The 14,927-nt window shown below is 38.7% G+C and overlaps 1 protein-coding gene across 5 annotated transcripts; it reads right to left on the bottom strand.

Moving 5' to 3' along the window:
- Positions 1–1,134: 1,134 nt before the first annotated feature.
- Positions 1,135–14,338, bottom strand: LOC127067727 (uncharacterized). Of its 5 annotated transcripts, none has more exons than XM_051003014.1 (5): positions 14,230–14,338; positions 13,799–13,877; positions 3,228–3,316; positions 2,925–3,149; positions 1,135–2,814 (listed from the first exon to the last, which is right to left on the bottom strand). In XM_051003014.1, exons 3-5 carry the CDS (start codon positions 3,309–3,311, stop codon positions 2,179–2,181), a joined length of 945 nt encoding a protein of 314 aa, XP_050858971.1. In that variant the 5' UTR covers positions 3,312–3,316; positions 13,799–13,877; positions 14,230–14,338; the 3' UTR covers positions 1,135–2,178. The 5 variants fall into 5 exon arrangements, with proteins under 5 accessions (XP_050858971.1, XP_050858980.1, XP_050858990.1 ...); XM_051003023.1 differs by having other exon boundaries at positions 14,119–14,317; XM_051003033.1 differs by lacking the exon at positions 13,799–13,877 and having other exon boundaries at positions 3,228–3,318; positions 14,231–14,323.
- Between the last annotated feature and the right edge of the window lie 589 nt (positions 14,339–14,927).

A 14,927-nucleotide genomic window follows, 5' to 3' on the forward strand; every position in this document is an offset into this window, starting at 1 on the left:
TATGTATATACGTATGTATGTATATATATATATATATATGTATGCATATATGTATGTACATACCGCCTTTCTCTCGATCCTCGACATTCCTTTGCTCGATCCACAAGTAGAGACTTTTCCTTTCTCGTTTCCTTCGTTGAATCTAAGCACAACCTGCAGACTCCATTGCGTTCTCCATTCTCATATATTTTTCTCGTTAACTACATGTATGTGTTTGTGTGTGTGTGTGTTTACGTGGAAACTTTGAAGTTCGTTGAGCGATCTCAGTCGTGTCAGAGGATCATCGTCTTTACTGATATCGCTTTAGATTTACCGACGGAAAACGCATAAATTTGTCGCATATCTTTCATCCAATTATTTATATATATATATATACACTTTCTCTCTCTCTCTCTCTCACACACACACACATACATATATATATATATATGTGTGTGTATATATATATATATTACTGTTCACTTTCAGTACGTCTTACATTCTGCGTATTCTATTTCTCAATTTTCTTTGACGATATATTTTCGGTATATATATATATTTCTTTTTAGATTATAATATGACATGATAAGTTGTTACTGGAATAGAAAATTTTTGTTAATTACAAAGAAATAATGACGATGATATTAGACGATTAACAAAACGTCAAATAATAATCTATCTAAAATTCCTGTTATAATATCATTGTATATATTTTATTTTATAATGTCATAATAGGAGATTACTGTAATATAGAAATAATATTAATTAGAAATAGTATAAATATAAATAAGGATATTAGACTATTAATGAGATGTCAATTAATGTGATATTAATGTTGTATCTTTTTTAGGAAATCTGTTGAAAGATTTTGATAATTCTCCTTCCAAAGAAAATAATTTTTGAAGAACACAAACGAGGAAAGAAGTTCAAATATTTATTCTTCCTTTTCTTTTTTTATTTTTTCATTCTTTTATTATTCCGTCAATCAGATTCTTTTTTAGATATGCTTTCTGGTATTACCGATTACGTTCAGATCCTTTCGTAAAAATGCATTCGTCATCTGCTTACAATCATTTTACATTAGGTATATCAGGAATAATACAGGACATGAAATAATAATATACCACAGAAAATAAATGATAGTACACGACGAAGTAGAAAATAACTGGTCTTGTTACCAATCGTTCTTTTATTATTCTCTACGAGAACAATGACAGTTACAATCCATTAATAAAAACGTAGAAGCGATGATGAAAAAAAAAAAAAGAAAATAGAAATGAAAAGCGCATCCACGTTATTTCTTCCGGTTTGTATATACATACATACATACATACATACATACATACATACATACATACATATATATATATATATATAACAAGTTAAAAAAATTTTGATTACCTCGTGTGAGTTTATGCGAAAGGCGTGATTTCGTTAAATAGTTAACACAATAATAATTAAATATATATTAAAATTTTCTCCCTCTCTTTTTTCTCTTTCTCTCACTCTCCTTCACTTTTTCTCTTTCACTCTTACTCTCAACAATGAATACGAGATTAACTTGGAAACTCTAGCTTTCCATTTATTTTTAATCTATACATGATCGATTCTCGAAAAACCGAAACACGAAACGTTCGAAAGTCACGGTATGAGTCCGATCACGTGCTTTCTTTCTCTCTCTCTCTCTCTCTTTCTATTCATCTCTCTTCCTCTCGTTGGTTCGATATTCTCGTTCGAATTTTTACGAACGAACAAATTCGTAGCATTAACAAGTGTCGAATAATTTAAAAAAATGTACTACTATCTATATACATGTAGAAAAGATAAGCTGAAGAATGATTCGATCGTGAATAATTAAAATTATATACCCCTTAAGCAGTTTAAATATCTTTACCGTTAATATGAAACAAAAAAAAAAAACAAGAAAACAAAAAAATCAAAAAAAAAAAAAAAAAAAAAAAAAATGGAAAAGAAAGAATAAGATTGCTAGCTACCGTGTTATGTAGATGCCTTAGGATTGGACCAGGCATGAAATTCCTTACCGATCGATTCTCGTGGAATCAGCGTGGGAAACTGTCGTTCCTTCGCTTACGATTAGTCCGTTCTACGATCCGCTCGTTCGTCGTCCAACTCGTTCGAAGAACCCAGGTCGGCATCCAATTTCGTAAAACGAGACGATCGTTTTTCGATCGAGAGATTTCAAAAATCTTTCTTCTTGCCCTTGTCGACGACAACGTTGTCGTGATAACTGATCTCTTGACCAGCGACTGCTGGATGTAGATAATGTGGCTCAACGTCGATCTTTTCTTTAACACCAGAATCCAAAACCATCGAATGATGAGGACCTCGATGTAGCATCGTCGTTGCACCGTGATGTTGTTGCTGTTGTTGTTGTTGCTGTTTGTTAGTTTGTTGATGCTGTTGATGCCTCTCGTCCTCTTGACTATATTTCTTTAGCAAATCCCTCAACTTCTCCATATCAACCTCCTCTCCGAATTTCGAGAAAAGTTCCTTCGCACCAGTCTCGTCTAATTTCTCCGAATCCTTGAATCCTTGCTTGAACAATTGCAGGAATCTTTCGTTAGCTTCCACACCGTCTCTGGTCGTATTCTTGGATGAATTCAGATTAGGATTCAATAAAAGATCTGGGGTCTCGTGAACAACGTTCACGTTCTTATCCAAATTTTCGACCGTCAATGATTGAAGCAAAGTATTGTAATCAGGTTTGATCCTAGATGTCTCCATGCACGAACTGCAGGAACAGTTTGTTATGATTTGAACCTTTTTCTGCATAGTCATAGGATTATTTGCCTCATCCTTACAATCCAAGGTAACCTGATACGAAAAATAGTTCACTTGATTAACTATTAAACGTGTTGAAAATATTATCGTGTATTATTTAACATCTATTTCGATATCCTAATCGTATTGACCGAGTTACCTACCGTATGCCAAACACTGTCGAGAGGCTGACACGAGTCGCAATAGGGTCTTATCAAATCACCAGGAGCGGACGGCTCGCTGTGGGGTACCATGTAAGAGAAACAAGCTCCAACGCACACGTTGTTGTCGAGCTCTTGGGATGAACATTGAGGCCACGCGACTACCTGCTTGATAGGCGTCGTTTTGCACCAACTGTGCTTGTCTGGATAGAGTACTATGTTGTGGACCTGGAACGGATGATTAAACGCTCGAAGGAAATATTCCAAGTAGGTAAGCAAAAGAGTTCGTTTAATAATTTTACGAACCTTGTGCTCCCGATGAGCGTGTAATATATTCGATTGAACCAAGAAGAAAATGACTGTTGTCATTAATTGCCACGTAGATTCCATGATCTCTGTAACAGCATAAAAAAAAGAAGCTATCCAAATTTTCTTTGTTTTTTTTTTTCGAAGACTATGGACATACCCGGAAGATCAGGATTCGTATAGAAATACAAAAGATCAAAATTAAATATGTGATTAGAAAATTAGAAAATTTTCGTCACAATGTATACGATCGAATGTTATAGAATTATATTACAATATACGTTTTCAGAGAGTTATTTCAGAGAGTTACTTTATGTAAAGAATTAGATTACAAACATTTGTTATTAAAAAATCAGCTCATTTGCTAGATTATGTTATAGAAAAGTTTATTTTCTATAAAGTTACAATAACTATTATCCAAATATTAGTTTATCATTTTATTGAATTACCATATCTATTACTAGAAAATTAGCAAATTAAATTATTCTACTATTTTGCATAACAAACGTTTGATTGGATCATAAAAGAGGTAATCAAAAGGCCGACTTTGTTATTCTACTTTATAGTTATTTTCTGCAACCTCGAAGAATATAGAAGAGATTGGATGATTGGAATGCAAGGAAGGAGAATCGTTTTGACGAGGAATAGCACGTCGTCATTGGTCGTTCAGTACCGGTTGCCGAGCCATAGATATACGGAATGCGTGTTATTTGAACGAGTCGAGTTGCGAGTACTTGAGAGTACCCTACTTGGCGAAGCTTAGATATTTTTTCGAGAAAACCTATTGCAATTCGAAATACGTGCAACGGCCGTGCACGTGCATGCCGATACTTTTTTCCCGAATGAATGAAAGTGCCCGGCTCGACTTGAGCGCCTTCGAGGCCTTCGGTTCGACGACCGAACGGAATTGCGTCATCGGGATGCTTGCTTGCTACGTTGGTATCGCATGGTCTCATTTCTTGTTTTATTTATTTATTTTTTTCTTCTTCTTTTTTCTTTTTTCTTTCTTTTTCTTCCTTCCTTTCTTTCGTTCTTCTTCTTCTCTTTCGATAAAGAATCGATTCGAAATTCCGATCGACGATATTTGTTTTATTTCGAGAGAAAACATACCAATGGCGGATAAGAAACGATCGGTTGTTTCGTTGTTTTTATTTGTAGAATTAATTATGCGTTATGAATTGATATCTTTATCAAACTAAATATACGTATATAATTTACATTTTTTACATTAATTATCTTTGCACGAATTTTTGGTTCTATCTAGAAGGAAATTACATAACACGAAAGTCGTAATATAATTTGTATCAGTGTAATTATGCTATATGTATTTATTACAGAGTGAGCCAAAGTTCTTTAGACGGGTCGAAAGTTTCTCAGACGATTTTAAAAATCAATTGCTCATCTTCGAAACTTTTTAGGTTCGTAGATGGTAGTTTTACAAGCTAGACTTGTAGTGTTTCGATTTGAACAAGAAATTAGCTTGAAACGTTTCGAAGAAGAGTTATTGATTTTTAAAATCGTCAAAAAACTTCTGACTCCGAGTCTAAGAACTTTTAGTTCACTTTCTGTATAACTTAGGTGTATATCAACGAAAATATACCAAGTATAACTTCTATCTAAGAAATATTAACAATATTTCGAATATGAACTAACGATTGAGTTTACGTCAGTTGATAAAACGAAATAAAATTGAAAAAATAGAGAAATATAAATATTAGGAATAAAGTTAAAAGTTACATTATATATAATGGAGTTAAAATATCGAGTTCGATCTCCTTTCTCTACTTGTAAATGCAAAGTAATGGACGGAGAATGGATCTTTGGCATCGATGATGTCGCGACAAAGTCCGGTTCATTCATAGATACAGTAGGGTCTCCCGTCTCTTTCTCTTTCGATCTCGAACCGTATGCTCGAGTTTTAACTTTCCAAGATTTCGAGATAAGGAAAGTCCTCGTGTCGTCGAAAAGGGGGAGTTATACTAAACCCGTTGTCAACGTCCCAACCATAAATAGTGCTGGATTTAGGGTACCAGTGCTGAATACGTGATTCACTCCTTCCGGCGACATACCACCAAATTTTTTTCGAGTCGGAACAACAAAGCCCAACGTTTAAAAGGATCTTATCGTGTTCGTGCTCCGAAATAGAAATTCCTAGGGAGTTTATATTTCTTTCTTTTTTATTTTGTTAGTTCTCTCTTTCTTTAGAATAGAAACAATCCTAGCAAAGATAAATACGCGTGCGCACGTACTTTTATTTATTTGATATGTATTTTTATTAATTTATAATAAGCATTTTGTAAAATAAATAATGATCGCTATATATACGAATATTTTGATCATTATAAATAATTAAACTTGATCGATCATTTATTTAAAATAGCAGCGTATATATAGACACGTATAACACGATGAGTTCATTTTACAAAAAAAAAGAATGAAAAAAAAAAAATCTTGAAATATAAAATAATTAATATCTCCCCTGTAAAATTTTGAGATACGATAGTGTAACTAGAATTGAAAGTTTTTAATAGAATTTTAATCTCGATAAAAAAAAAAGAACGTTTTTCAATACATCAATCTAATTGTAAGAGACAATTAATTGAAACAAACGTTTGAAACACGTTAGTTCGTTGGTAACACGTTAGGAAGAACTCTGTGATTCAAAGTGAATGGCACGTAAACCGTGAACGCATCGAAGCCTTTTCCTTATCGCATGCGAATCCGTTAATTGTAATCACGATCTCGCGTGATCGAATAAAGTGACGTAAGGCTGTAGAACGCGTGCATGCAATTTTAATAGTATTCTGTTTATCCACCTACACAGAACGTCAACACGATGGTATATACGTACGTATATGTATATAAAATCCCTATCTGTTAAATTCACGACCGCAAATCGATAGCAGGTTAATGTCAATTCAACGATTCTAAAACGTTGTTCCGTGAAAGTGATTTTTACGTAATCACGTCGTCCGTATATTTTAAATTTCATGAGCTTGCCACGAATAAAACGTAATAAACACGCGCGTACACATAAACGATATCAAATACATAGTTATTTTATTTTCCTTGTTTCGATATGCAAATTATGGTTCGCTTAGAACATGTAATCATAGTCGCATTCTATCGTAAATCGAAGAAAAAAAGTCGACGAATCTAACGTGCCTATGGCGAAGATCGAATCGATTGCGATTAGGTCGAAGGGGATTTTAATTTCCATATTCTATGGTGTACGACCATGTTGCCTGTTTTCGTTCGAGTGGAAGAAAAAAGATTGGAGACGGTGATATTCCTTCGGTTCGATATCGATTACCGATCGATGCTCATAAACTGTGAAAGTTCGATGTCTCCGAGAGCCGTCTGTCTTCGTTATAATCACCACCGATCCAATTGCCTGTGGACCGTCTGTAAAATTTAAACCAATGGGGAAGGATCCAAAGATAGAGAGAAAGAGAGAGAGAGAGAGAAAGAGAAAGAAAGATTGTATCGAGAAGGAGGATGGAAAAGGAAAAGGATCCAATTGTGAATCCAATTATGAAGAAGAAGAAGAAGAAGGAGAAAGGGAGGGTGAAGAAGAAGAGGAAGAAGAAGAAGAAGAAGAAGAAGAAGAAGAAGAAGAAGAAGAAGAGAAGAACCAGGTCTCGAATGGAATCGATCTCTCGCGCTGCGGGACCACGAGACCGAAGAAGACTACTTGAACCTGAAGTCCTTCAGGAATTCACGACGAAGACGACGAGGACGACGAAGACGTCGTTCCACGTCGTTTGTGGCTCGCTTACGTATACCCGAGCGAAGTGAATTCCACACGACAAAAGGAATCTCGTCTATCTCTCTCCCTCTCTCGCTCTCTCGCTCTCTTTCTTTTTCTCTCTCTCTTTCTCTCGACGAACAATTGCCGTCTCGTCGGCCATTTCCAAGAGGCTCCAGATCGACTTTTCGTTCCTCTTCGATGCATTTCAATTCCCACCTGAAAGAACCCTCTTTCCACCTCCCCTCCTCCTTCTCCTCGTCGTCGTCGTCTTTCTCTTTCTCTTTCTTTTTCTTTCTCTTTCTCTTCCTCCCTCTTTTGCTCTCATCTTAGAGCCATCTGCTTTTTCTTTTCTCTCTCTCTCTCTCTCTCTCTCTCTCTCTCTCTCTCTCTCCCTCTCTTTCTCTCTTTCTCTCCGCGAGCCCTTCCTCGAAGGCCTTTTTTTCCCCTTACAACAGCCGATGCGGCCCTTTCCTCTCTCTCTTTCTCTCTCTCTTTCTCCTCTTTATATTCTCGCACAGGATCTCTCTCCGATCTTCCGTTTCTTATTTCGAGTTCCGAGAACCACGGAGGTATAGCAGGGCAGCGCTGCGCGCGAAAAGGACGCTTCGTCGATGGTTTAAGGGTGGTAAAAATTAGGTCCTGAAACCGAAGCATCGCCAGGACCGGCTGATTTCATCTAACTTATCTACCTCTCTCGGAACAAGCACCTTTTTCCTTTTTAGCTCTTTTTCTCTTTCATCTAACGATACATCGACTCGTACATACTTCAAAAGTAAGTCACTGACGAAGTTAAGTTTGTGAAGTTAGCCTTTGGTGATTTGAACGACCGAGTAAGAGATGTAACTGGAATAAATTGGTACTTGCTGAGATTTTAAAAGAACTACGAAAGGTTAAATTCAATCGATCGTGCAATTTTCAACAGTTAAATAATGATATTTCTAAAGGTTAATATTTTCGTGGATCCGAATAGATTATATAGAAATTTGATCTAGTCGATTGTTGTTGTGTTTTTGATGATCGAGCAAAGTCATGCCGAAGGTGTGTAACTTTTAAGAGGAAAGTGAACACGGCCCTGGCGCGATCGTAGCCAGAAGTCCAAAGCTCTTTGTTGCTGCGCCACCTTCTCTTCTCGCCTCTGAAGCCGTGTCGGTGGCGTGGAGGTCCCACCTCCTCTTCCTCCTTCTCCACCTCCTTCTTCTCCTCATCCTCCTCATCCTCTTTTCCTTCTTCTTCTTCTTCTTCTTCTTCTTCTTCTTCTTCTTCTTCCTTCGGGCCCGTCCTTTCGATTTGCTCGTGTCGTCGTCGTGCCGCCAGAAAGAGAGAGACCGAGTAAGATAGAAAGACAGAGAGAGAGAGAGAGAGAGAGAGCGAGAGAGAAAGAGAGAGTGAGGTCGAAAAGGAAAAAGAGAAGGGGGTCCTGCGCCCAGCCGCGAGATTAATTTGATTTTCAACCAAATTTGACGCGCCCCCGAGCCGAGGCGGTCCGGCACAAAGGGCGCCGTTCTGTACGTGTGCGAGTTTCTTCGTCTCTCTTTCTTTCTCTTCCTCTCTCTCTCTTTCTCGTCGATAGGCTCTCTCCTTTTCAAGGAGCCTGACTGGCCCTTCACGGGACCTTTTAACGAAACCTCGCGTCGACGATCCCCGGCCCGGATCAGTGCGAGCTGTCTATTGATTCGATTTCTCACATTTAACACCCTGGAATGGACCTGTTCGAAGGACGTTCGAAAATTTATCGTCTTGTTCCTTTTCCTTTCTCTTTTTCTATATGTATTAAATTTTGCAGCTTTTTCTTCTTTTTTTCTTTTTTTTGTTCTTTCTTCTTTCCTTTTTCTTTTTTTTTTTTTTTTGTTTAAATTTTTCCAATCCCTCAAACTGTTACGTTATAAAATAATCTTAAGCAATTTTGTATTTAATGATTATAAAGAAACGTGTCACTTGTGATACAGTTAGCTCGATGAATGTTGCAATGTGATCAAACGCGCCGATCATTTAACCCGAAGCGATTTTTATTGACTCATTCACTCTGTATATGACGAAACTCGACGTAGTTAGTAAAAGCGAGTATGTTATTTTTTCTACGTAATAGGTAGTACGAGTGTTACGCATTGCTAACGTTCGAGTGGCAAGACCAAAGAAGGAAGAAAGACGAGAAAAGATGCATTTACGCGATGCAGTTCGAGTTTTCTTCGACATTTCGAGAAACGATTTAATAAACTTTTCTCAATTTTTTAAAATCGATTTATAAATCTTCTCCTTCGATTTTTATTTCTCCGCGTTTGTAAAATTCCTAACGATTCTTATTTTCGATTCTCTTCTGCCGCTTGTGTTCTTTATTAACTCGAGACTTCGTTAAAAAAGAGTTAGATGATGTAGTTCGAATTTCTCGTAAGGAGAACGGGTTCAGTACGGTGGCCTTTCTCATTTTCTCGTTCATTAATAACGCAGAACGCGTTAAACTTCGTTAACCCACTCGTAATTGTTGCTGCGGTTGACGAAGCCCCGAGGAAATTCTTTCAGGGTAGCCGTTTGATTTTACGAGGATGGTTTCGACGTTAGAATTTACGATCTACCAAAAGTTATGAGCACGTTCGTGCGTGCCATTCTCTCTTTATCTCTATCTTCCTCTCTTTCTCTCTCTCTCTTTCTTTCTATTTCTTTTGCGATCGTAGAAAACGAATGCATTTATGATGATCTTTCTTCTCCAAAACAAAACAAAAAAAAAAAAAAAAGAAAAAAGAAAAGAAAATGATCCAAGAAAGGTGTCGGTAAGAAATCATATGATTGTTCACACGACGGAATAACATTAAATCGATAATCGAAAGTCCGGTTATGTGTCGCGTAGAATACTTTTGGGAGAATATTTTTAGAACGTGGGTTCATTTTCTATTTAAGGTGGCAATGATATGTGTGAAAGAGAGACAGAGAAAGAGAGAGAAAATATTAGTATTCTAAACACACCGAGAGATCTCAGAAAGAAGAGCTCGAAGGTCGACAAGGATTCTTCTCTATCATGGAAATAACAAAAATATGTCGGACCGACTCTCGAGGACGTAGAAAGTACTACATATGCGTAGATACGTTTTAAGAGACGACCCAGTCAATTTTTCAATTACTTTTTCAAAGATTTCAAATTTATAATAACTGTACCGTATAAATTACGTTTACAGTCTTCCGATAATTTGCATCGATGATTTTTTTCTTAATCGATTCTATCCCGATTAAAGAAGAAAAAGAAGAAGAAGAAGAAGAATAGTAATAAGGATAAGAATAAAAAAAGGAGTATATAGCGAGCTGTAAACGGCAGCTATATTAGATTTTTATCTTAATCCTGGCGATCTATTTTAACTTAATGAAAGTCCTCGGCACCCTCCAAACTCCCTCCCCTTCAGTCACTCTTTCTCTTTCTCTCTTATTCCCTTTCCCTTGCGGCCTCCCGTCGCTCGTTTTCACGTAGCCTAATTTCACAATTTTGCGACCATCCTCCGCGAGTCGTCCTTTTCTTTTTTTTCTGTCCCCATCCCCACCCTTCCTCGATTCTCCATCTCTCTTTCTCAAGATACCGGTGCCGTGGGCCAACTAATAGGGGACCCACAGGGGGTCGAAGAGGAGGAGAAGATAAAAAGGAGGATCTCGCGCGTGAGACGAAGAAAGACGATCGTCGTAGAAGGAAGAGAAGGAGGAGGACGATGAGGAGGATGAAAAAGAGGATAAAGAGGGGACAGAAAAAGAAGAGAGGGAGAGAGAAAGAAAGAAAGAAAGAGAGAAAGAAAGAGAGAAAGAGAAGCGGCACGGCGAGGTGAAAAAAAAGGAGTTTGCCAACAGCACCGGAGGATGCCCTGAAAACACGCTGGACGTGTGGCGCCATCTCGGCTCCTCTTTTTTTTCTTTCCTCCTTCCTGCACCAGCACCGTTCCCTCCGCACACCCTTCGCGTGAGCTCCTTATGCTTTTGTTTCTTCGCCCATACTAATTCTTCGCGAGGTGCATGGTGCCTGGCTGCCGCCGCCGCCGCCGCCGCCGCCGCCGCCGCCGCCGCCGCCGCCGTCGCCGCCGCCGTCGCCATCGCCGACGAGTGACGCCAGGGGATGATGCTGAAGAGAAGAGGGACCGAACGCGGTCTTCTCCTCTTCACCAGTGCCGGATCCGAATGTTTTTGCACCCTTGGACAAGGCCTGTCAAAACACCTCTACGACCCTTCCTTTTCTTTCTCTTTTTTTTTGTTTCGCTTTCCCTTTAATACATCGATCGATCATCCTCGATCGAGCATCTTATCGAATGCTTCTCGTTTTCTTATCAAATTACAACGAACCGTCAAACCGGGCCAAGCTGAGTCGAGTCAGTCGGAACGAGTCAAGTCTTCTTTCCGATTACTCGGAAAAAGGATCAATTGTGAAACGTTTTCATTAGAAATTCATTCGCGACGATATAGTCGTAGAGATGAATCAGATTTATATTGATAATTGATGAATCAGATCTATTGTATATAGATTATCGTTATCTATCGGAAACGCAGTGATAAACCGTGTGTGTAAAGCTTTAAGCTTCCTCTCTCTTTCTCTCTCTCTTTCATTCACTCCCTCCACCCGCTAGTAAGGTGGTCCCCATACGCGGGGACCACATACCTGCAAACGAACGCTTTTAAAAGGGAGGGCAGAGCCCAAGAACAGGTCGTTAAAATGTAATGACATTGTTGTTTTTAATGCTCGGCTCTTTAAAACGGGCCCTTTCGTCTTCCTTGAGCCTGCCCGCTACTTTTGCCGCTACCAGCTCTCTCTCTCTCTCTCTCTCTCTCTCTCTCTCTCTCTCTCTCTTGCTCTTGCTCTTCTTCCTCTTTTCGTGAGAGGTCGAACGCGCGACAAATCGCGAATTCTCTTTTCTTCTTCTTTTTTCTCTTCTATCTCTCTTAGTCTTCGTTAAATACACAATGCCATACTTTTCTTTAGCCGTCGAATACGCTCGTCAGAAAATATCAGTTGAAAGAATTCGTGGAAAAATGTATGACCTAAGTCTCTCCTCTTTCCTTGTAAGATAATCGAGAAATCGATCACGTTTCGCACACACCTGATATCATGTTAAATCATTTCGCGATTAGATCTGACATATTTCTTGTCTCCTAACGATACGCGACATAAACACGTTGCGTTGTAAGGTGACTCATATCAAGGAGATTTCGTTCTTGGTTTCTTTTCGTGAATGACGACCCGTTACTTCGGTACCGTGGATGGACATGAGATATCTCGAGAGGGCTGATGACGAAGCTACTTTCTTTACTCTTACGCTGTTCACCATGACCTTAGGAATATCGGTATACAACGTAAAGTGTGTTCTATAGTATATGTTTACAAAGAGTTATAAGATACTTACGAACGAAACATTTGATCGCATTATTTAATATCATTTATGTAATAAAAAAACTTTCTTCGATTTCGATAATCGATTGATATTTAACAAAAGAAAGGTAAATATTAACGTTTCGTATTAATAATTTTAGAGACCGATTCGGATCTAGGTATTTTATTTGTTAATAAAGTAGAAAAGTTTCTATGGAATAAAAAAGGCGCGAAAAGGTGTCGAAGGTACGGTAGCAGGAGGGACATAAAATAATTTCAGCAACGTCGGACTACCTGTGGTTTTAAAAAGAAATGTCTCGCGCCGTGAGAGATAATTAACTACAGACCACCCTTTAGGAATGAGACCGGTTAACGTTATTTCGAATGATTATGAGACGAAGTAACACGTCCAATAACGAAGACACTCACTCTCGAGAGTGAGTGTCCGTTATAAAAATCCTTTGAGCACACGTTTCTCTCGCGTAGCTATATATCGAGATTCTTCATCTTATGTTTGCTTTATGAGATCTATCTCAAAAATAAAATGACCGTGATGATTATATATATATATATATATATATATATATATATATATATATTATAGAATGATTCATAAAAAGGACTCGGAATAATTATTAGTTATATTTTCGAAAAACGCTCGATTAATTCGGCCAATGATAGGGCCAATCGCGAAAGGTCTCCATTAAATAGGATACGATTGTAGGTTCGCTACCGCGCAACAGTTTAGCGTGGAACTTAAACTCTTGCGTCTATGAAGAGCTATCATTAACTCAAGAATAGGGTCTAGTATTAGGATTAGTGGCCGAAACGTTTTGGATAACTTGCTTCTGGGCTACTCTCATCTCCTCGAGCCTTGGGTGTCCCGTATCTCGTTGGAGAGATCCCGACAGCTTGAAGGATCTCGCTCGAGAGGTTGTGATACTTTTCAAATGATCAGCTGACGTTCCGAGTACGATTTAATGGTCTTTGATTTTAATGGATCCAACGTATGTATTTATACGAAGGTACTTACTACTTAGATGTATATATTATTCAGCTTACGCGTATCAATGTATCTTTTCAAAGAACTCTCCCGTTTGATTCCTATCAAGGATAGCGTCTACTTTCTATGCGCTGCCTCTCCGATCGAGAGACTCTTACAAAACGATCAGCGTAATGACAACGCTTGGAGGTACGTGACGTGGAAGATTTTCTATGCCCGAAGAAATCCTGCTGAACGTTCTTGATAGAATGCACTATTCTTACGTTGTTACAAACGTACAAAGAAGAACATAGAAAAATCGATTTGTAAAATTTCTTAATGTTTTTATATGAGATTAAGAATGAGGTAAGAGAGAGAGAGAGAGAGAGAGAGAGAGAGAGAGAGAGAGAGAAAGAAGAGAGAGAGAGAGAGAGAGAGGGAGAGAGGGAAAGAGACTCAGCGATGGACGCACAAGCAGCCTTGGCTTTTCTCAAGTTACTGTCACTCACCTCGGTATACGGCAGCGACGTCGCAAACGCGTACTACGCACCAAGCAAGAGAGGATCTACGCGTGTATCCAACGTAGATCTTTAGTAAAATTGCAAATAATGATAACAACAACAATAATAATAATAATAATAATAATAATAATAACAACAACAACAATAATAAAATAATAATAATTGTCATTATTATTATAACAACAATTATAATAATAATAAGAAGAATAAGACGAAGAAAATGAAGAAGAAGAAGAAGAAGAAGAAGAAGAAGAAGAAGAAGAAGAAGAAGAAGAAGAAGAAGAAGAAGAAGAAGAAATAGCACGCACTTTAATAAAAGCGCTCGTCTCGCGTAACCGCGCGATTCGAGACGTACGATGATAAGTTAGGACTTCGTTGATAACGGTGAAGGAGTTACACTCGTCAAGGAAAATCCGTACCTTTTTTGGCTCGAAAGACCGAGGCCGATACGAGGCTGAGCCGAACCGAGCTGAGCTGAGCACGAAACTGTGCTGCCGATCTCTCGTGTTCCGTTCTCCTCCACCTCCTTCTTCACCTCCTCCTCTTCTTCCTCCTCCTCCACCACCTCCTCCTCCTCCTCCTCAACCACTACCAGCGTCTCCTTCAGCTTCTCCTTCTACTCGGTACGTTCGGTTCCGCGCCGTTCCCGTTCCGTTCTCTTTCATCCTCACTCTCTCTCTCTCTCTCTCTCTCTCTCCCCTCTTTCTTCTTCTCTCTCTCTCTCACTCTCTCTCTTTCTCTCTATCTTTCTCTCTCTCTCTCACGTTTTCTTTCTCCTTCTTTCTTTCTCTCGCAGAGCTCTCGAGGTATCCTCGAGAAAACAGAGAAAGATGGAGACCCCGGTGGGGGAAGGTTGAGGAGGGAGGAAGAGAAAAAGAGAGAGAAAGAGAGAGGTAAAAGGAGGGATCAACCGTGAGCAAGAGAGATCTTTGACTACCTCTACCCGATGTAGTCGTGTGTACTGTAAAAAGCAAGATCGCCCGAGGCCTTACACCTCGAACCAGTAAAACTTGTCGTCTGCTAGTGCTAAAGTGCGTTCGCCGTAAGCTTCGCTCGATTTGCTACTTCGAAACGAGCAGGAAGATGAGGAGGAGGAGCAAGAGGTAGAGGAGGAGGA

The sequence above is a fragment of the Vespula vulgaris genome, chromosome 1, assembly GCF_905475345.1.
Source record: "Vespula vulgaris chromosome 1, iyVesVulg1.1, whole genome shotgun sequence".
NCBI lineage: Eukaryota > Metazoa > Arthropoda > Insecta > Hymenoptera > Vespidae > Vespula > Vespula vulgaris.